The sequence below is a fragment of the Arachis stenosperma genome, chromosome 7, assembly GCF_014773155.1.
Source record: "Arachis stenosperma cultivar V10309 chromosome 7, arast.V10309.gnm1.PFL2, whole genome shotgun sequence".
NCBI lineage: Eukaryota > Viridiplantae > Streptophyta > Magnoliopsida > Fabales > Fabaceae > Arachis > Arachis stenosperma.
In genome coordinates this window covers 7,852,090-7,874,565 of record NC_080383.1, presented here as the reverse complement: position 1 = coordinate 7,874,565, position 22,476 = coordinate 7,852,090, and the positions used below count along the sequence as shown (strand labels likewise).

Sequence of the window (22,476 nt, the reverse complement as noted above, 5' to 3'; positions counted from 1 at the left end):
TTATATATTAAAAAATAAAAACTAAAATTTCAAACCGGGTCTCTAGGTTGCCCTTTTTTATTTTCTTTCTTTTTTATTTTTTTAATTTTCTTTTCTCGAGGAAAAAGAGAAATTAAGAATTTAAGATTGAGATTTTAGTTTAAAAATTTATAAATTAGTAAAAATTAAATTTTTATTTTAAAATTTCAAAAAGTTTTATTTTTTATTGAAGTTTTCCACTTTTGGATATTTAACGGGGTTGGTTGGAAACGTGTTCACCTGTGGTTCGCAAACTTTCTTGCTCTATGTTAATGATATAAACGAACCTGAGAGCAATACAAGAGTGAAAGAGTGTTGATTTTCTTTGATCACTCTCTTGTTTATCATTCATCTATTTTTCTTTTAGTGTCTTTTGTTATGTCATTGTTTCAGCTTCAACCCTTTAATGGAATATCTCAGCTTGCAGTGGGGAATCCATTCCAGCAGAAAAAATATGGCAGAAGAACCTTCCTTTGTAGACCACAAGCTGTTGCTTCCAGAACACAGGTACTAATTCAATACTTTAATTGCTGATAAATGTTAGATGATATAACAAATAACACTTCTTTGTTTATAGAAGCTTACATTAATCTTCTTAGAAGGTTAAGTTATATGGTTACATATAATCCTTGACATGCCCCATTTATCTTTTTAAACTTTTGGAATTAGTAGTTTCATGGTATATTATTAGAACTTCTATGACCAACTAAATTCACATTTTAAATCTAAAAAAGACTCTTATGTGAGTTAAATATAACCATTTATATGTCTCTACCTATTAGTTTTAGTTTTTGGGATAAGTAGTTTCACAATCTCTATTGTAAACATTGACAAAACAAGGAATATTATTACATAATCTTAAGAGAGATTGGTATAATTTACATTGGATGTTATGAAATGTTGTGCTTTCTTTGTAAGAAGTCCAAATGAAGATTGATATGGAAACTTGTTTATTTTGTAGAGGATAATGGAGAGTGTTTCAGTGAGTGGAGAGGTTGGTGGTGCTGGGGGAGCATACTCTTATGAAGCCTTGAAAAGATTAGACCAGATATGGTCTAACATATGCTCTGTTCAAGAAGGTTCATTTCATCATAGCATTCAAATTCTTGCATTAATTAAAAGAAATGAAGCTATAATTGGTGATCTTAGCTTGTGACATATACTGCAGTTGTGCAAGAACCTCAGCAAGTTGTCTCTACTGTTCGAAGCTCGTTTCGCTCGTCCGATCTGGCCGACAAAGCACAAGGCTCATATGATGTGTTGGTGTGTGGAGGCACTCTGGGGATCTTCATTGCAACAGCCTTGTGTGCTAAAGGCCTTAGAGTAGCCATTGTAGAAAGGAATGTATTAAAAGGGGTATGTGTGTTTACAGCTGCATTAGTCATTGGTCAGAAAAAATGTCAACAAATTTCTTGAGTGATCAAGCTGAATTTTTCTTGCTGTTTATGTTGATTTAATCATTAGAGGGAGCAAGAATGGAACATATCAAGAAAGGAGCTTATGGAACTAGTGGAAGTTGGAGTCCTGGAAGAAGAAGATATTGATAGAGCCACAGCTGCAAAGTTCAATCCAGTAATTTCTTAATTTGTTCACTTCAATTGCCAATTTCTGTGTAGCAAGAATCATCACTTAGAACATACATCACATATCTAAACATACTGAAAGATTGTATGACAACTTATTATGCTTATTACCTAACATTCCAAAAAATTCATTTCATGTCTAACCTCATTTTTTGTGATTAATTCTGAGTTATACAGAATAGATGTGGCTTTGAAAGGAAAGGTGACATCTGGGTTGAGGACATTCTTAATCTTGGTATTTCGTAAGTCCTCATTCCTTAGACTAATTCGGTATCCATATACCAGTAATGAACTAGAATAAAGTCCTGAATTTCAATTATGAATGAATGATTTTAATTTAACAATGATCTTACTGAAGATATGTAGTGATTAGTTTGGTGTGTGGATATAGCATTATTGAATGCTTACAAAAGTTCTATATGCTTTTAACTTACAGTGAAGTAATTTCATTAAAATTGCTTAATATTCAACTGAAAACCACCTTGCCTCTTTTATGTTATCTGTGATTTCAGACCTGTAAAGCTAATTGAGATTGTAAAGAAACGTTTTATCTCCCTTGGTGGAGTCATCTTTGAGGGTTGCAGTGTTGCCGGCATTGATGTATATGAGGATGCTGCAGTGAGTTATCTTAACCTGTTGTAAATGTTATTATCACCTTAAAAGGCATGTAAAGTTTTTATTCAATGAACAAGAATCATAAGTGTTTGCATATTTTGTTTTCAGGTTCTGAAACTTTCTGAGGACAAAATCTTGTTATCTCGTCTTATAATCGATGCCATGGGGAACTTTTCCCCTGTTGTAAAACAGGTCAGGATCATAATTTACTCATTGCTGCACTCAAAACATGATAGCCTGTAATCTAATATGTTGTATGTGCTCCTTTCTGTTACTGTGACTATTCTAGCATTGCATAAGACTAAAATAAGATTGAATACTCATTTGGCAAAATGAAAAAAGATCAATTCCAGAAGTTCTATCTACCAACTTGATTTGATGAAATCTGCATAAGTTGATAGTGAATGTTAAGAACAATTTTACCTGAAGCTTCTTTCCAGTGTCACCTGCAATGATTCTACAGATAAGATGCGGGAAGAAACCCGATGGCATTTGCCTTGTTGTTGGAACTTGCGCACGAGGCTTCGAGAAAAATTCTAACAGTGATGTCATATATAGCAGTTCATCAGTAAAGAAAGTAGGGAACTCAAAAGCACAATACTTTTGGGAGGTAAAGTTTTATTACATCAATTGAACACTAGTAGTATCCCCATGTTTATTTTTGGAAGTTTAGCTGAAATCTTTGCAGGCATTTCCAGCTGGATCAGGTCCTTTGGATCGCACCACTTACATGTTCACTTATGTAGAACCTCAACCGGGATCACCAAAATTGGAAGAATTATTGGAACAATACTGGGATCTGATGCCAGAATATCAGGCTAGTTTTTTGTCAGTCACTTTTTGGTACTTTCTAAGATTAATGTATCTGAAAATATGTACAAATAGTTAACTGTCTGTTATTTTGATTGAATTCCATTTGCCACTTTCATATGACAGGGTGTTTCGCTCGACGATTTAGAGATACTGAGAGTTATTTATGGCATCTTTCCCACATATCGCGAGAGGTATCGATACGTATTTGATTATATCCTTAACAAACTCCTGTATCTTTTAGTTCTAATATATTTTGCCAAGAACACTGCTAATAGTCTCTCTTTTTTTTCTTTCTATTGTATGGAGCACCTAGCAGCCCTCTACCATCAGCTTTTAATAGAGTTTTACAGGTAAAATTACATTTTTCTCACTTTCTGAAGCTTCTGTCTCAAGTAATGTTGAATCAGTGAAGCTTTATTTTATGTAGTTTGGTGATGCTAGTGGCATACAATCACCAGTTTCATTTGGTGGTTTTGGAAGCTTGACCAGGCACCTTGGAAGACTCTCATCTGGTATGCCTTTCTAAATTGTTGCAACCAACAATAAAATGGTGAAGGGCTAATAAACATTGCTATAACATTCAGCTAAATCTAACTCTTTTTGCACTTTGCTACAATGAAGGAATATATGAAGCAATGAATGGTGATTATCTTGAGTCACAAGACTTGTCTCTTCTGAATCCATACATGGTATTTTTCTGCACTATTTTTTATGTAGATGAAAGCTAAGTGTAGGGAATTTGTTGACCAAAATTTTGTACAACACAGCCAAACTTAAGTGCATCATGGCTGTTCCAAAGAGCAATGTCAGCAAAAGAACACACCAATGTTCCTGAAGATTTCATTAATGAACTTCTTTATACCAACTTTAATTGTATGCAGGTACCCTATCTCTCTAATGTCTTAGAATTGCTTATCTTTATCAGTTATCACTCTTCAGCTTCAATATCATATTTCACTTTTGCAGAGGCTTGGAGATCCAGTACTAAGACCATTTCTACAGGTGGACTTTCCTAGTAGTACCTATTTGAACATAATTTTTGGGCTATGAGATAAGAATTAATAGAAATATAATCTTATTTTTATACCACAGGATGTTGTTCAGTTTGGGCCACTCTCCAAGACATTGGGACTAGTTATGTTAACTAACCCTCAAATTCTCCCTTCAATATTTAAACAGGTAATCATGATTGTATTATATGAAATTTTCAAATGTTATCAATATTGCTAAAACATTATGCAAACTAAAATCAAATTGGCATGATTAGTCAATGAAGTAAACACTATCTTCAGGTTGGTGTTCCTGTGCTTCTTGACTGGTCCAAACACTTTCTGATGCTTGGTTACTATACTTTCCTCTCCACATTTGCTGATCCTGTTGTGAGGTAATAACTCTTCTCAAGTTTACTTCTAAACCACTTAGGCTATTTTTCTCACATGTTCCATTTTTATGGAAGGCCATTCTTGAATACATTACCATCGAAGACGAGTTTCCGGTGGAGGCGGCATCTAGAGGCTTGGAAATATGGAGCTGGTCTTGATTACAAGCTATAAAGTAACTTCAAAGATGCAAAAACAGATATGAAGTTGTCAAGATTGTTTGCTTTTCCCTAACATCCAATTTCAGAAGTGGTGCTTGTCAAGAATGTGCATTTCATTTCACTCACTCTTGATCCTTGTAAATGAAAAATGGTGGAATCTCTAAAATTGGTCTTGATTAGGAGGGTACTCAATTCTTTACGTTATTTAGGCTTTTTATGAATATACTTCTGAGTTGTACCATACAAAACAATGAATATTCATTTTGAATAAAACAAGTTCCAATTTGATATATAACAATTGTCTCAATATTCTTGTTGAAATCACCAGCAATACAAGTCTCCAATGAAATGCAGTCAGCTACATTAAATATTCACATTTAACATCTAAGTAAGAACAAAAACCTTTACTTCTAATCATATTCAAAACCTTACAATCAAAGGAATTGTTGAATTAATACAAAGCAACAATATTCCACCACCATTAACAACTATCTTAATTTATTACCTATATTTATATTATTTCACTCATAAGCTTCAACATTTACAATCACAAATAGAGAATCTTGCAACATTCAATCTGATGTTTTTGCACCCCACATTCTAGCTAACTCCTTTGCCAAAGGATTCTGTTTAGCATCCTCTTCCCTTTTCAAATGCCATTTTCTTGACATATTTTCAGCCTGCAAACCCCAACTTTTAAGTTGTGATCTGAATATCCATAGTCATTAAACAAAATGCAATTACCAAATTAAAGCTTACCCATGTTTTCATGGGAACAAATTGCTCTTTGATACTCTCCAGTTGTGGCTCAACAAAGTCTTTTCCTTTAGTTTTGATATCATTGGCCTGATAAAACAATGAAAGTTCTTGGATACATAAGTCGGAGGGACTCTATATGGTTATACAACTGAAAAACCATCAACAAAACATAGAAAACTACAAGAGCTACCATTCAAAATTTCAAATGCTTATGTGAGGAAATCTTATGGTCCTAACTTTGCCAATGGACATGATAGTAAATGAAGAATGATCACTGAAAATGGGACACTTACATGTTCAAAAGGATTACTTAAACTAGTTTTACATTCAATAAGAAATCATTCATGCATATTCAAACATGCCAAGTACAGAGAGAGATCACTTCATAATAAAGACTAAAGAGAGTTATAGAGTGAACAGATAACTAACATGCACTTACATTGTGCATATCTAACTTGGAGGCTACGGTACCAAACACCAATGCAGCACCCCCAAAAACAACTGCAGTGGCAATAGCAAATGCTTTTCCAACTACAAAATCAAAATCAAAGTATTTGCATCAGAAAAAAGAGGGGCTTCCAAATGGCATATTTCATTAACTTAATCAAAAGTAACCATGAAAAATCACACGTTTGGAAAGAAACTATCAATCCTCTATACAATATGAATTCTACGAAGATGTGATGGAGAGATTATGGATACCAAAGCTAATATGTTTCAGTTTGTAACTGTCAAGTAAAAACTGAGGCATCCATGGACATATTCAGCAGTGAGCAAAACAAACTCTTTCACCAATGTTGAATCAAAAATAAATTATACTTAACAACATTTTCTTATCCACAGTTATTGAAAATCGAAAATTGCTTCTAACAACTACCATTTACATCCGCAACATGCATAATAATAGAACGAACAAGCACCCATGACAAACTCAGAACTTCCAAATGAGAGAGCAACTACCAATTATTGATTATCACATAAGCAATCTAACAAAACGAAAGGAATGAAATGCATACCATTTGCAAGCCCTTCAGCTGCAGCTTTCAACTTCTCCGGATTAACATGGGTGGTTTGCCTATCTTGACGCAAGTCATTAGCTGTTGAAGCTGAAATGGTGCTTTCTGCTTTAGGCAGTTCCCATCTGCAACATACAACATACAAAACCATTAAGTCTAAAATTACATAAAGTATTAGCTTAGCAACAAACAGGGAATGCCCCCCAAAAAAACAAAATTGAACAGCTAAGAACACCTTCATTGCCCTCTTAGCTACTTAACCAAATGCAGAACCTTACGCAATTAAAATTATACAACTAGCTACAAATTTCCCTCAAATTTTCCACATAAACTAGTATAGTTATTAGTTAAAGGGTTTTGGAACTCAAATTTAAACCTTTAAGACTTCAAACTCAAAAAATAACTTTATGCAACTAAAATTATATCATAACTGGCCTCAAATTCCGTTCTTCCACATAAGCTAGTAAAATTAAAGGGCTCCTGAATTAAAAATTCCACCTTTTGGGACCAAACGTGACCTGAGGCAATGAAACATAAGCTCGAAGAGGGTTGATTGCATCAGGGTTAACAAAAGATTGGATTTTTGGGTCAGAATGAAGGACCCATTTGGAAGCAGAGAAGGAAGAATTGGTTGAATTTGCGGTTTCGTCTCTGAAAATTTTGGAAGGAAGGGAGTGCCTTAGAACCTCGGGGAGCACGTCGGCGTTGCCGCCACTGCCACCACCACCACCACCACCTAGTAATTCGTGTTCGACGGAGTCGAGGTTGTTGGGTTTGGATGGGAGAGGGTTTTTCTGGGCCAATTTTCCCACCGCCTGTTTGGATTCCTGAAAAAAATATGCAGCTTCTTTCCCAGCTAAACTTCGTCCAAGAAAACTCATCTTTTTTTCTTTTTAATTATTATTATTATTTTAATTTGTTGTTTGAAGTTGAACTTCGAATTACTGAGTCTGGTGATTGTGTTGCCTCATTTGATTACATTACATATGTAATTTATAGCTTCTGAAATCTGAAATCGGATACAATTCGCCGTTTTCAAATTTCAACCCAACTGAAAAAAAAAAATTAAAAAACTCAAATTATTTTATAAAGAGAAAAACTTTTTATTTATATTTTAAAATATCTAATCTTATTAACAAGTTAAAATATGTAATTTTTTTCTAATGCATAAAAAGACTTAAAAGAATATTTGATTTATATTTTTATGTGAACTTTTTTAATTATAATATCTTTAAAGTGTGTTTTTAGAGCACTTGTTATTCATTAGCAAGATTCTTATATAAATTACAAATTAATTAAAACTAATAATATATAGACTAACTTGATTTAGTATTTAAAATTAAGAAATTAATTTGATCAACTTAAATATTAATAGATATTTAATTATTTTTGTAAAATTGAATAACCAATTAAATTATTATTTCGTAAAGAATGAAAAGTTTTCTTTTTTTGTGGCCAATAAAAAATAAAAAGTTGCTAATGAGTTATAGGTTAAATGATATAATTTTTTCATACTCAATTAAGAGGTCGCGGATTCGAATTTTTTATTTTTGATAAAAAAAATAAAAATAAAAAATAAATAAAAAATAAAAAATCGAAAATCGAAAATAATTGAAGCGCCAAACAAACAAAATAAACATAATAAACCCAATGAAAGAGGAGTACCATAAAAATGAATCTGCTTTTATAAACAGAGATGGGTGCTAATCATCATAATTCATGTGCAATAATTAGCAATTTCAGTTTAATTTATTCATATAGTTATTATAAAGAATCAATAAGTCTAATATACATGGTCAAATGATAAGTAAAACATTACGGCGGCTATTTTCATAATTAAAGAATCTAACACTATGTAATAACTTGGGAAAGAAGTGTATATTACACAAGATATTGCCCAATGCTTGTAGAACAAGATTCAGTTTGTATATGTGGAAGTTTAGTTAATTAGTTTGTATTATATATTATATATTATATGCTTTTTCTTGCTTGCTACGGCAGTTTAATTTCTTCAATGAACTAATCTTAACTTGCAGACCACATACATATAATAATCATTATTAATAGTTTTTAATTTTCTGATATTGACCCTATTTCTTAGTTTATGTTAAGCAGAAAGTTCGTTACATTCTATAGACTAGAGAATATGTGTATTCAAGTTCATTTTGGTATTTTCCATTTATTATACGGTTACAAACAGCATATCACAATAAATTTAAAAGGTTATTTTTAACTATCAGCAAGGATATAAATATGTATAGAGAGATGTTAAAGTGGTATAGAATTATATATGTAGAATCTGAATTTTTTTTAGGACATGATAGAGTCTATCGATCTCTTGGACATAATTACATATATTTAATGTTTGTTTTGTAAAATATAAAAATGGAAAGATACGATTATACACAATTTTATGTCTCGTTAAAATAATAAGACACGGTGAGACACAATTTAAAATTTAATTTTGAACAAATTTATTTTTAATATATTTTTAAAATTTTTATTTTATTCTCATTTATTTAATTTTTTTAGTCTCTTTTTCTTCTACACTGTCTCGGTCTCCTTCTTTTTCTTTGCACACTTTTATCTTCTATTGTAGCCATTTTTTTCATCTTCCACTGCAGTTACTTTCTTCTTCTGTTTTTGTTCCTCCCTTGACTCCTCGAATTTGGCCACAAAACTTTCTTCTTTTTCCTTGAATCTAACTAGCAAAATTTCTCTTTCACGTCTGACCGTAAAACTCCTCTTGTCTCCGTGCCTCTTCTTTGGCAGTCATGGATGTCACCACGTTACCCCATGCTCGCTATTGTAGATCGACATTGTCACAGGTCTCATTGCGTCATCGCTGTGGATTTCATTGCTTCATCACCATCATTTTTTAGATCTATTTCAATTCTCTCTGTTTTCTTTTTTTTCTATATCTGTAGTTTCTCATCACTTTTTTCTTTGCTTCTGTCACTTTTCTCAACCCTCATCACATCCCTCTCACTTTTATTTTTGTTTATATTTTAATTGCCGATCAGTTTTTAATTTTTAAAATATAATTATTGAAAATTTTCATTTTATTTCAATTTTTAATTTAAATTGTTAAACTAATAATTAAGTTTTTGATGATATTAATTTGGATTGAAGTTGAAAAATTAACATTGGTATTAGAAACAAGTGATAATGATAATAATAATGACGGTTATATTTAGAATAAAATAGACATTTGAATTATATATTGTGTCTTGTGTATCATCACCAAACATAATAATAAAATTTGTGTATATTTTTATCTATGTCTACTTATATGTATTTGTGTTTATATTTTTGTGTCTAAAAGACACTAACCAAACACAGCCCTAATTAACTTTGTATCAGCTAAATTTCTATCCTAATTCACATCTAAAAATCTAATTAACCTAAAATCAGTAGACTTCAAAAATAATAATCTATAATTAATTGTACCTTTAAAATATGGTAGAATCCTTTTTACATACTTCTAATATTGTAGACATGGTTTATGCATGAATTATGGGGTACTATTCACTGCAAATTACCCTATCTCACGGTACACAATGATGCAATGCTTTATATATATAGTCGTATGCATTAACGCTGTGATAATCGCACTAACTCTGTAACTAACACTTCTAAACTTACACCCTGATTATTATTACACTAAACTGCATAGTGACATGATGGATTTCAAAAAGAAAAAATTAAACTCGTTATGCATTAAGTAGTATGTGTATATCTATGGCACTTAGCTTCATTGTTGTGAGTCCCTCACTAACTACTATTATTATTATTATTATTATTATTATTATTATTATTATTATAGAAAGATTCAAACTCATAATCTCTTAAATGAGTATAAAGAGACTATGCTATTATTATTATTATTATTATTATTATTATTATTATTAAATCAGATCAATTTCCTTCTAAATATATATTCTAGCTAGTTAGTATTATTCATTTGTTGAAAATTTTATAAACTATCGATAATGTTAAAAAAAACAAAAAATAATTAAAATTTATTTTATTTAATATTTATTAATTATTGTAATAATTAATAAATATTAAAAACATAAATTTTAGTTATTTTTAATTAATTTATTTGGTCAGTTGATCTGGAAATGAATTGGTATTAGTCTGAGTCTGTTGTCAAAATCTATAACTCACGCAATGGTTATTTGTGATTGTATAAGCAGCTGTTAGGTTTGGAGGAGTGGGAGAATGGCTTTGACTTTGGCACCAACTTATTCTAGAAAAGCACAAGTTTTTTGCTTGGCTGTGTCTTAAGAGGCTCTTCCAACTGTAAATTTTTGCTTCAAAAGAGGGATGTCGTCATCTGATAGATGTCCAAGATGTCTTTCTAGCCAGGAATCGATTTTACACTGTATTTGGGATTGTCCAAAAGCTCAACTTGTATGACATATATAGGTTGGATATTTCTTGTTATTCTCTGGATTTGAAGAACTGGTTCTTATATCATAGCAGAGAGCATCCGTTCAGGTTCTTTTCGAAACTTTGATGGATATGGCGAGTAAGGAATAATGACATCTTTAATCCTCATTGTAAATATAATACCCACACTTCAATTGGCTCTAGGATCACTCACTCATATAAATGACGCTATCATATTTTTCATCTCTCAACTTCACCAACACTCATATGAAATAATAGAACAAAGAATGACTTCACATAATCATATCTTTTTTTTCATTTCATGGAACACACTAAATACATAAGGCATATATGCCTTTATATAGGCAAAGTTTCATACTAAAAGTTCATGATTCTACTAGCTTTTTAATACACATACTTATTCAACTTTGCTTCTTACTTTGACTATTCAAATAAGTAACTTCTTGTAATTTCTAGCACATCTTGAAAATTCTTTATTAAGCTTAGTCATCAATCTTTAAGCTTCCAATGCACTTCATGATTCTTCTAGTATGGAGGTGATGAGTGCAACTTCCATTCAATTCCAATTCAATTTGATTTTGAACTTCTTCATTGTTGTAGAATGTTGTAGTTATACTACTCTCTTGAATGTTCTTCAAAAATCTTCAAGCATCCAACATTAGCTTCTAGCAATATCTAGCCAATTGATGATTATTGTATTAAACTCAAACTTTGCTTCTTCAATTCTTTAACCATACTTCATGAAGATTTTAGTCCATGCAAGTTGATTTAAAATTTTAATCAACACTCATGATGAAATTTGACTTCCAAAAAAAGTGATTTGTCTGGCATTAGCTTCAAAAAAGGAGCTTAAGAATATTTTTGAATTACAACGTATGTCTCTTCCTTCTATTCTAAATGGTTTTTGGAATTCCCTATCCATTGGTACTTTTAAGATTAATTATGATACTAGTTATCCTGGTTCAGGAATAGTGTTGGTTTTGCTTGCGTTATTAGAAATTGTAATGGGAGTTGGCAAATGAGGTGTTTGAAAATAATTGGGAGTAATAGTATTTTTCAAGGAGAATTGTATGATAGTTGGAGAGGATATCTCTTAGCTTAGAATGTGGGTCAACGAGATGTTATTTGTGAGACAGATTGTGTGAAAGCGTTTAATCTTGTTACTAATCACCAAGATGGTTTTGAATTTATTGATCCATTGTGGTTCAAACTAAAGATATCATACATTAAAATTGCGTGTTAACTTTTGTTTGATTATAAGAAATACAAACACGGTATCAGATACTATAACAAATATGATAATAAATTTACAACTTCATTATGTGGAGATTTTTTCTTCTTAAAAAGAATTTAAAGATAATCTTAAATGGGCTGTTTCTTTATTTAACCAATTCCTTTTTTGTTTGGTTTAGTTTATTTAACTTACCAACAAAAATTTATCGTTTAGTTAGTCACCAAAAAAATTTGACGTTTAGTTCTTATATTTACGCGTGTTCAGTTACAATAATTAAGGTTTGATTTAAGATTAATAGCTTGTTGTTAAATAATTAATCAAGCTAAGCTTGACTCTCTCAATTATTGTTTAATTTCTTTTCTTACTCGCAGAGTAGTTCTTGAGCAAAAACGACAGGATTATATAAGTAATATGGATTGAAATATTGAATTATGTCATACTACAAAATATAAGAAAAATGTTATTTAATTTGTAATGCTAAAATTTTAGATACTTTAAACACTTCCTCACAAAATATCTTTTCTTATAATATAATTGCAAGAGGCAATATATATGGTTGATATAAGCAAGTGACAAAAAAATTATTATACCATATCTAATTTAAATTGTTTTTGAAATTGTTTTATTAGAGAAAAGAAACATTCAACTTGATTCTCAAAATATATATATCAAAACACCAATAAATTTATCCTTCAAAGATATTTTAGGCTATGGTTTTCTAATAAGAAATTTGGTATTTTGACTTTATGAGAAATATCACAAGATATAAACAATAGGCTACTCATTCATTCATCATATATGTAATTATTCAAAAATATTTAATAACAAAAAAATATTAATAAAAAATTAACAAAATTTATTATCTTATATTTTATTTAATGTATTCTATAATAAATAAATATTAAATAAAATAAATTTAAATGATTTGAATTGATTATTTTTTTATTTTTCTAACATCATGGGTAACCATTTTGTTACCATGTAATCTTTACGCGTGAGTTATCAATGCGCCAGACACATAATTCTAAATCATTTTTTTTCATTTTATTTAAATTTCCAATACAAAATAAAATTAAATACAAATAATTATTTAAACTCCATTATTAAAAAAAAAAAAAAGAAAGAAAGAAAGAAGAGAGATGACTATGCAAGATTCCATACCCACCAGCATGTGATATTAATGATCACATGTATAAATCATAAAATAACATTGTTATAACAAGGTCTATTAATTATCACAAGATTGCTTAATGATTTATGTGACATGGACAATATTATGATCCTTTTTTTTTCCACCCCACCTTCTCGATGATCAGGAACATACATCTGACTTTGATATATACAAAATAATAGCATTTTCAAATGTTTGAGATTTTGAGTTATAAAGTTATACCAATAAAGTGGTGCCGCATTAACCCAAATGAACCATTTGTTACTGTAAAGCATGGATGGTCAAAGAGTAATCATCAAAATTTATGCGTGCTTAGTGGTTAATATATATCAAGTATTTTAGGCTCATGTTCAAACTTTGATGCATTATTATTGCTTGCTTTGCAATTGCCTTTAAAAATTACTAAAATAAATAATATATCTTTTTCAACAAAGTTAGTTTGACATCTACACTTGATAAATAAATGAGTTTATTAAATATTGGTGAATATTCTAAATAATGAAGATTATATAATTATTTTTATGTGAAGATATTTTATTTTAATTATCGAATAATAAATTGTAAATTTTAATTTTAATATGTTATAAAAATATTAATTTTATTTAAAATATGACTAAACAAATTAAATAAATTACACTTTTAAATAAAAATTGTTTTTGCCAGTCATTGGAGTAAGTGTCTTAAACATTTGTTCAATAATTTAATTTATTAGCATCAATGACTAATCTTTGTTAAGATTTCAAAATGATTAAAGCGATTATATCATTTAGATAAAGCATTATTTTCTTTGACCAATTTAAAAGCGTGATATATAGGATAATTTATCTAAATAATGAATGATAGTAGATTGAGTTATTTAGGTCATCAACAATATTACTTTATATATTTGAACGAACCATACACAGTAGTGATAACCCATATATTCAAATTAATTTATAGGTTAACAATTTACATTATTATAAATCTTCGAGTGTTTTTAGTTTGCGTATTTTATTTTTAATATTTTTATTTAAATATTCATTTTGGTCTAGAGATTCACGCGATTATCTATTTTAGTCCCTCAAATTTAAAATTACATATACTGGTAATTCATATTCAAGTTTATGCACCAATGTGACCCCTCGATTTTTTTCGGTGATGACTACGTAAACGGAGTGCTCAAATGACACCCTTTTTACCACGTTGGATGATAGGTAAACGACGTCGTTTATTTTTGGCACCCAAACAAGTCAGAAATGTCATCGTTTTGTATATGAAGGGAGAAGAAACGATGAAGATCCAAAATAAAGTATTCGTCTTCTTCTCTACCTCTACTATTCTTCATTTCTAACTTATTTGGACATCAAAGGTAAACGATATCGTTTACTCATTATCCAGCGTGACAGAGAGGATGCAATCTCAGCACTTCATTTGCCTAGTCATCGTTGAAAAGAATTGAGGACCATATTAGTGTTCGAACTTAAATCTGGAAGACCAACATAGATAATTTTAAATTTTAAGGACCAAAAATGAGTAATCACGTGAATCTTAGGACCAAAAATGAAGATTTAGCCTTAAAATTTTATGAAAAAATAATGAAAATAATAAAATATCATTTTTTATTTTTTTAACAAAATCATGAAATTAAAAACACAAACTGTAAACAAAAATAAAAACCAAACGCATATAATTTCTTAAATAATAATCTGCCAAAAAAAAAACCTCTAAGAGACTCAACCTTTTTTTTTAATGAATTGTGTCAAACTTTATTGGTGCATTATCTCTGATATAGTGCATCATAGACATTTGTATCTACTAGTGTTACAACTTTTCATTTTCTTTCAAAGTACACAATAATTTCACTCAACAATGAATTGAATGAGGTTCAAAGTTAAACACGCGCACAACAAAAAAGCCTATAGTTTTGACAAGGTGGTGCTCTTGGTGGATAATGTGTACCCAAAATTAGTATTATTATTTATTATTTATTATTTATATGCACTTAATTATTTATTCCACCACTTGTGTGGACCACAATAGCAGAAGAGCCCCACACAGATTACAATTTAGAGTCACATAAATAACCAAAATATTAACTCATAGTTCCCTCTGCCCTCTGTATTTGGGTGTGCATGCAATAGAAGGAATTGAAGAAATGAGAGAGATTCATTCTACACACTGCACAAACTTGTACCTTTCTCTTTTATTGTATTTGTAACTACCCTACCCATTTTTTGGTCTCTCTATAGTGTGGTCCGTAACACTCTAATTATCATCCCAATATTATTTTTTGTACTCTACATATGTAACTAGTAATCTCGCTATTTGCTAGCTACATTATATTAATTTAATCTTTTAAAGCCCTAAATTTTATAATATGTTACTAAAATTTTTATAACCTAAAAATTTAAGTTTGACTTTTATTAATTTCAAAAAGTATTGAGTTGTTAGTTAAAAATATTGACCAATATAAATTAAAATTGTTGGTTTTAAATTTTTGTCTACAAGAAAATTAAATTAGAAAGAAACAAAATTAAAAGATTATTTAGGGACTTAATTAAGTTCTTTTAAAATTGAATTTAAAACGTAAGGACTTATATTAAAAACAGCTTATAAATAAGTTATTTTGTATTTAAAAATTTATTATAAAAATATTTATTTTAAAGTTGTGTAATAATAGAAATGATAAAATAGCTTTTTGAGCATGAGAGAAGTTAAATTTTTTAACTTTTCAAAGAGTTAAAAATATATCTAAAAAATTGTACTAAATACCATTAATATAATTTTTCATAAGTCAAAAACTCAAAAATGTAACTTTTGAAACTTTTCAAACATATTCTTACTACCGAATTTTATATATATAGAGAGGTTATGGGACCTTAATGTTATGTAGGTTGGGTGAGTAGTATGCATGTGAGGTCTCTATGTATCATCATCTAAATATTCTTGAACACACACAAGGAGGAGTTAGAACTTAGAACTTTTTTTTTTAATAATTTATGCGAATGGTTGTTGTGTGTAGTAATGGGAATTGAAAACAGTGCATTGAAGGTTTTGGGGCCTAGGACTCCATAGAAGGAATAATAATGATGAGTACTGAAACTGTTCCAAGTTTCATCACTTGATCAGCAATTAACTTCTTGCTATATCATTTTCATATATTTTTTTGAACTCTCACAAATCGTACAATAAGGTCCCCCCCTCCTAAAAAGAAGAAGAAGAAACAAACAAAGGGTAGCTAGTTTGGTAGAACATAAATGTTATCAAATAAAACCAAATGAAATATATGTGAGCCAAAAAAAAAAAACTATTAGTCAACTATTTTGTAATCATTGTTGTTCTTCTCAACACATAGATAGACTAGTTGTTTCCATTATATATTTAGAGGAGATGAATAATAATAGTAAAAATGGGAATTATATCCTTTTGTTAATATTTATTTATTTACTGATATATCTAAGTTGTGGATTCCAATTTTCAAGGATGGACTAAACAAAATTCTAATTTTTTTTTTACTTAGGGAAAAAAAAAAGAAAGATGAACAAAAAATGTAAACTTAAAAATCTAAATTCTGAGAAATAACAAAGAAAATGACATGACTATGAATGCATGAAACCAGAACTTGTTACAAATGGACATAGTATAGTGAATTATTGAGGTACCCTTATTTGGATTTGAACCATGGAAGGAAGATGCTATAACAATAATAATTATAGTAATAATAATAAAGCATATAATTGAGCCCTTTTGAAATTTTGGCTTCATTTGCAATGAAACAGGAAAGTTTATTAACCAAAAAAGAAAAAGAAAGAGGAAACTTTCGTCAAGGCAAAGAAATTGAAGTCAATTAAATAAAGGTTAAATAAAATTAAACACGCAAAGTCTATAAATAATTCCATTATTATTCATACTTGTAAAAACTCAAAATCGTCTCTTCTGTACAACAATTTCTCTACCAATAATTAATATATAATCCAGCTAAGCTAGCTAGTTAAACAAATTAATTAAGTACTATTTTCTAATTTCACATAAATAATAATAATACAAATGCAACTTCACTCAATACCTCTGCTACCATATAATATAGCACATATAATTATAATACTAATAGATATTTATATATATTTTATTTGTATTTTAATTTCCTGTATATAACATAATAAATAAATTAGTCAAATTAAATAAACCATATATCTGAACAATATATAATAATGGGGTTCTTCCAACCAAAACCTGATGATGACGAAGAAGAAGAAGAAGAAGATCAAGCCTTGATTTCTTAGCTATCTCTTCTTGTTGTGTAAAGGGTTAGATCCTGTTGGAACCCTTCTCTTTTCAGAATCAAACTCTGTAGGAGAATTATTGTTGTTCTTCCATGGATGAAAATCTTGTTGTCTTGAAGAAGAAGAAGTTGAAGGTGTTGAGAACTTGTTTCTTCTAATGGCATGAATTCTTGGTGTAAGGAACAGAAGAAGAGTGATGAAGAGGAACAAATGAAAATGAAAGTGCTTCTTCTTCATGTTCTTCTTCATCATATAGAAGCTTACTTAGCTTAAAACAGAGAAAAGGATGTTTTGGAAAATAGAAAAAGAGAAATAAAATATATATAAAAAAAATATGTGAAAATTTTTGGTGTATAAGGTTTAAGGCTTACTTTGTTATGTTGTTATGTATTTATATGGACATGGTTTGGTTCAACAGCTTCATACTAAATGTGGTGATATTTATGAAACACTCAAATGGTGGAGGGTCATAGCCTAGTTGCCGTGTGATCTTCATCCAACGGTCAATGATGAGTTTCTATCCCTCCTTTCTTGTCTCTTTCAATATCTCTCTCAATATAATATAGAAGGAAAAGTATACGTTAACAAGAGAGAGTCTGCCAACTATTACCAACACGTGATAAATTAGGATTACAGTATTAATTAGTCCAGAAGATTAGATTGGTACGTAGCCTACTGAATATAGAAATATAAAAATATTGAATAACACATTATTGTTATAAAAATGAGATAATTACATAAACAAGAAAAATTTGTATATTTTTATGTGAAAAAATTATCTACTAAAAAGATTTAGAATGATACAAAAGTAAAATCAAATGTTCTTTATTGTTTTATCTTATTTCTATTTTGATGTTTATATTTTCAATTTTTGTCTCAATATATTTACTAAATTCTTTTCTTTTTCAAATTATTTGTTTTTTTTTACATGTTGAGAAATTGATTTATTAAAATATTTTTTATATATAATTATTCATATATATTTTTTAAAAGTTTAAATTTTTAAAATAAATGATTTCGTAATATAATATCAAAATTTTTATGATAAAAAATCTAAAAATTAATTTTTATTATTCAAAAAATAATTTTTACATAAGATAAATTAATAAATATATTTTTTAAATATTTTTAAAGTTAATTTAAAAAAAATTTGATATATGTACATAATGTCACATAAATAAAAATAATTATTTTTATATTAATTATATGAATAATTATTTAAAAAAATAAATATATTTATATAACTATATAAAATATTTTATACGATCAGTATATTAAAATTAAATTTATTTAAAAAATAGGAAATATATTGTAATGTATAGGGTGTAGGCATGGGATCATGGGTCCTAAGATGACGGTTGTGTGGGGATGACAATATTGAATGAGAGATAGTGACAAAGAAAATAGAACACGGACTCTTGTAGGCGTGTAGGAACATATAATATTGTATGTATGTGAAAACCTTCAAAGCAAAGATAAGGGATTAAGGGGCACTCACACTCATCACTTCTTGGATCAATTCATTTCTTTCCTGGACCAAACTACCCCTCCCCTATTTGTCTACCCCATAATAGTCAAAACATACAAAGCAAAAGTAGGGGCATTTTCGTCATTAAAAAGTCAAACATTGCCGACCCACTACTTATCAATTGCCCTTGAAAAAACAGTAATAAACAATGAGGGCCATGTGGTCTTGTAGTAGTAGTAATACTATATGTAGTGCTAGCTAGCTTGCTACCTCACTAGCTCTAAAGTCTTTTAGGCAAAAACAAAAAGATTTAGGTAAATTTAATATCAAAGATCTTATCATATATATGAGAATAAATTTAATTTTGATCAATTATACGTGTATCTAATTATGTAATATTATATTAGTAAAAATAATTACTTTTTATATTGATCGCGTATATAATCATAAAAAAAGTGAATATAATTACATGACGATTGTATAAAAAATTTTATATTATTAATGCATCAAAATTAAACTCATATGAGAATATGTATTTAATTTTCAGTAACTTAATATATTTATTAATCAAAATTTATATCTGCAAAAAAATTATACTCATGTCTTCATACAATATAAGAATTAATGGTCAAAATAATCCAAATGAAAAAAAAAAGCATATATATACGTAATAATTTGATTATTGAAAAATTTAACGTCTCGAATTTATCATTTCGTCAGTTAATTGATGCATGATATATCACAAAATAATTTATGTAATGTATTATTTTATATCTAATAAAAATATCAAATTGACTTATATATTTTTAGAAATTAATATAAGATATTTATTTTTCTACGAACTAATTAAAATGATATTTTTCTAATCTTTCTAAGATTATTTTGACTAATAACACTACAATATAAATTTATTTTTAACTAATGATATATATAAATCATCTTAAATTGTTTATTATCCTTTCTTTCTTCCTAGCTGCAATTAATAAATAAATATGTAATATAATAAAAAGGTTAATATTTTTAATACTAAAAAATATGCATACAATTCAAAAATTATAATTTAAATGATATAATTTTTTTATATTTATCTAAGAGGTTGAAGATTTGAGTCAATTTATTTTCGATAAAAAAATATATATATGCACACAGAAAACAATGCGGTAGTAGGTTAAGTAGATCCGGGTTGGGTGGGTCTAAACAAAGACGTGGATTTTGAATATTGGTCGATTTCTCATGAATCATAGTTCCCCAATAAAATGAAGGCTTTGTAATTAGAAAACTTTGTTAAGCGATCACACCAATGGAAATCTCTTCATACTCAACGATCCAATTAAATAATGGATTAATGTGACTAGTCTTATTTTAAATCATTATGTCGTGAGTCACATAAATGTGTAATTAATTAGTACTATAATATATTAGACAAAACAAAAAAAAGGGCATGATTATTATAAAAAAGGAACCACCAATAGTCAATGACAAATCTAAGTGAATGTTGTAATTTTTTTGCACGGATATGGAAATTTAAGAAAGGCCAAAAATAGATTCTTCCCTAAGCGTATTCTTTAATTTATATGTAAAAAAAAAATTGTTTTATTTATCTTAATATAATTATGTACACAACTTTGGTATGTATTATTATTATGGTGGTAGTAATTTTATATGCTTTATGGCATTTGCTATTTTTTTACTCTCAACCACAAACATTCTTAGAAAGTGTTACATTACATATAATGCAATATAGTTGAGTCAGTTAGGTGGTAGTTACATCAAAATTTAAACCTTTGATTTGAGATGGTCAATGGTCAAATTAAATTTAAAAAAAAATTAAAAAGAAATAAAAATATAATGAACAAGTAAGACAATTAGTAAAGCTTAAAGAAAAGGATTGAAGCTGAAAAGTGAAAACTCCTTGGCGGAAAGTTACTAATTAATTAAAAGAATTATTTTAACATCTAACAAACAAAATTAAAAGCCTTCTATGTTACGTTTTAGTAACTTTTTCATTATATCATATAGTAACCCTAATATGTAACCAACAAAGTCATATTTTGTGCTTATGAAATTCAAAAGGAATAATGAAAGGGATTAAAGAGAGATAGGGCACTTTTAATCAAGTAGTGTGTGTACGGTTCAAAGCTATCGCTTTTCTAATCCAACCAAGTTAAGAATTTGAGGATGAAATAATGCTCAAATTCCGTGATTTGCCCACAAAAGCAAATTAACTTTCAAACAAGTGTTCATGGCTGAACGTGCAATTTTTTCTAGAAAAATTACAATATATTATTTCGGTAATGTTAAGAAAACAAAAAAATGTCATATTTGTCTTATTTAATATTTATTATAAAATAAATTTTAATTTTTTCTGTTTATTTTTTTTGTTTTCCAAATATTATTGATACTACTTTATGTTATCCATAGTTATTAGTTAGAGGGGTAATAATTTGTTACTTTATATATATTTATTATTGAATTATTAATTATATGTTTAATCCATAAATGCATTAAAAATTATTCTAATATGTTTCTTTTTAATCCATAATTAATGATTGTTTAGTAATGAGTATTACTTTTAGATTACTCTTAATAACTTGAATGCAAGTTTCTTAATAATTGTATATTTAACAAAGATGGAAAGAAATATAAAAAAAACAGGAACTAATATATTCATTAATTTTGTTGAATGATATATTATCATAATAATATACTTAAAATTAAAAACATAATTTATTGTTTTAAGATCTTATATAAGATTTAAAGTATATATAGTTCATTTTTTATTTCTTTTGCTTAATCTATTAAATTTATTTAGTTAATGTGGATCTCCTTTTTCTTTTTAGCCTCCCATGCATGATCACCTAATTAATAATTAAACCAAAATTACTGACTTCTCTTTTATGGTTACTTAGAGAAAAATATATACTTCACGCCCAGATAATAAATAAGTATTATTGTAAATTACATGAATAAATTAAATATCATTGCCAAAAACATGTAAATGTGGTATATAAATTATAAAAGAGTTCAACTGGAATTTTTTTTAGTTAATATCAATCAATATTTTTTAAATTATTTTTTATTCTAAATATTAAATATTAAATTATAAATCTTAAATTTTTAAAAAATAAAAATATTAACTAATTAAAATTAATTTTTTGTATTTCTAAATAATATGATGAGGCGAGTTTTCAATTGGAGTATCCCTACCATCAATTAATAATCAATATGATATAACTATATAAATTCCGACCTCATTGAACATTTTTCTGCTTAAATATAATATATTCTTATGTAAGAGCTATTTATGACTATATCTTGCATCTAATGAGTAGTCTCATGCGCGTTCAAAATATTAGTACTTTGCATTAATTATTAAATTGCTGTCACGTTGAGACGACTTCATCAATCTATATTAATATCTTAATAATAACCATCAAATGTATCATTGACTATAATGCTTTATAATTAAACTTATGTCTCCTCCTCTAGGGCTTCACCGTCAAGAGATCAAGTAAATTACGCAATTATACATTTATAGAACATACATATTGTGAATTAATGATCTCTCTACTCAATTATTG

The 22,476-nt window shown here is 28.4% G+C and overlaps 2 protein-coding genes across 3 annotated transcripts; one reads left to right on the top strand and one right to left on the bottom strand.

Moving 5' to 3' along the window:
- Positions 1-274: 274 nt before the first annotated feature.
- LOC130942075 (uncharacterized) lies at positions 275-4,867 on the top strand. Of its 2 annotated transcripts, none has more exons than XR_009070809.1 (18): positions 275-525; positions 980-1,097; positions 1,187-1,374; positions 1,483-1,590; positions 1,779-1,843; positions 2,114-2,219; positions 2,325-2,408; positions 2,680-2,826; positions 2,905-3,033; positions 3,153-3,220; positions 3,346-3,379; positions 3,457-3,541; positions 3,651-3,718; positions 3,797-3,910; positions 3,996-4,031; positions 4,122-4,208; positions 4,297-4,413; positions 4,486-4,867. XR_009070809.1 is itself a non-coding variant. In XM_057870757.1 (18 exons), exons 1-18 carry the CDS (start codon positions 397-399, stop codon positions 4,580-4,582), a joined length of 1,755 nt encoding a protein of 584 aa, XP_057726740.1. In that variant the 5' UTR covers positions 275-396; the 3' UTR covers positions 4,583-4,867. The 2 variants fall into 2 exon arrangements, 1 of the variants encoding a protein (XP_057726740.1); XM_057870757.1 differs by having other exon boundaries at positions 4,322-4,413.
- Positions 4,855-7,382, bottom strand: LOC130942076 (uncharacterized). The gene is made up of 5 exons (XM_057870758.1): positions 6,843-7,382; positions 6,345-6,469; positions 5,768-5,859; positions 5,329-5,415; positions 4,855-5,249 (listed from the first exon to the last, which is right to left on the bottom strand). The coding sequence occupies exons 1-5, from the start codon at positions 7,223-7,225 to the stop codon at positions 5,142-5,144; spliced, it is 795 nt and encodes a 264-aa protein (XP_057726741.1). The 5' UTR covers positions 7,226-7,382; the 3' UTR covers positions 4,855-5,141.
- Between the last annotated feature and the right edge of the window lie 15,094 nt (positions 7,383-22,476).

Bases quoted from the DNA above. Each gene is read 5' to 3' on its own strand.
- LOC130942075 (XM_057870757.1), top strand. From the start codon at position 397: ATGTCATTGTTTCAGCTTCAACCCTTTAATGGAATATCTCAGCTTGCA. The intron at 1,591-1,778 runs GTAATTTCTTAA...TGAGTTATACAG, and splicing joins CAGCTGCAAAGTTCAATCCA to AATAGATGTGGCTTTGAAAG. The intron at 2,220-2,324 runs GTGAGTTATCTT...TTTTGTTTTCAG, and splicing joins ATGTATATGAGGATGCTGCA to GTTCTGAAACTTTCTGAGGA.
- LOC130942076 (XM_057870758.1), bottom strand. From the start codon at position 7,225: ATGAGTTTTCTTGGACGAAGTTTAGCTGGGAAAGAAGCTGCATATTTT. The intron at 6,470-6,842 runs GTGGAATTTTTA...TGTATGTTGCAG, and splicing joins GTCACGTTTGGTCCCAAAAG to ATGGGAACTGCCTAAAGCAG. The intron at 5,860-6,344 runs GTATGCATTTCA...TTGATTTTGTAG, and splicing joins AGCTGAAGGGCTTGCAAATG to TTGGAAAAGCATTTGCTATT.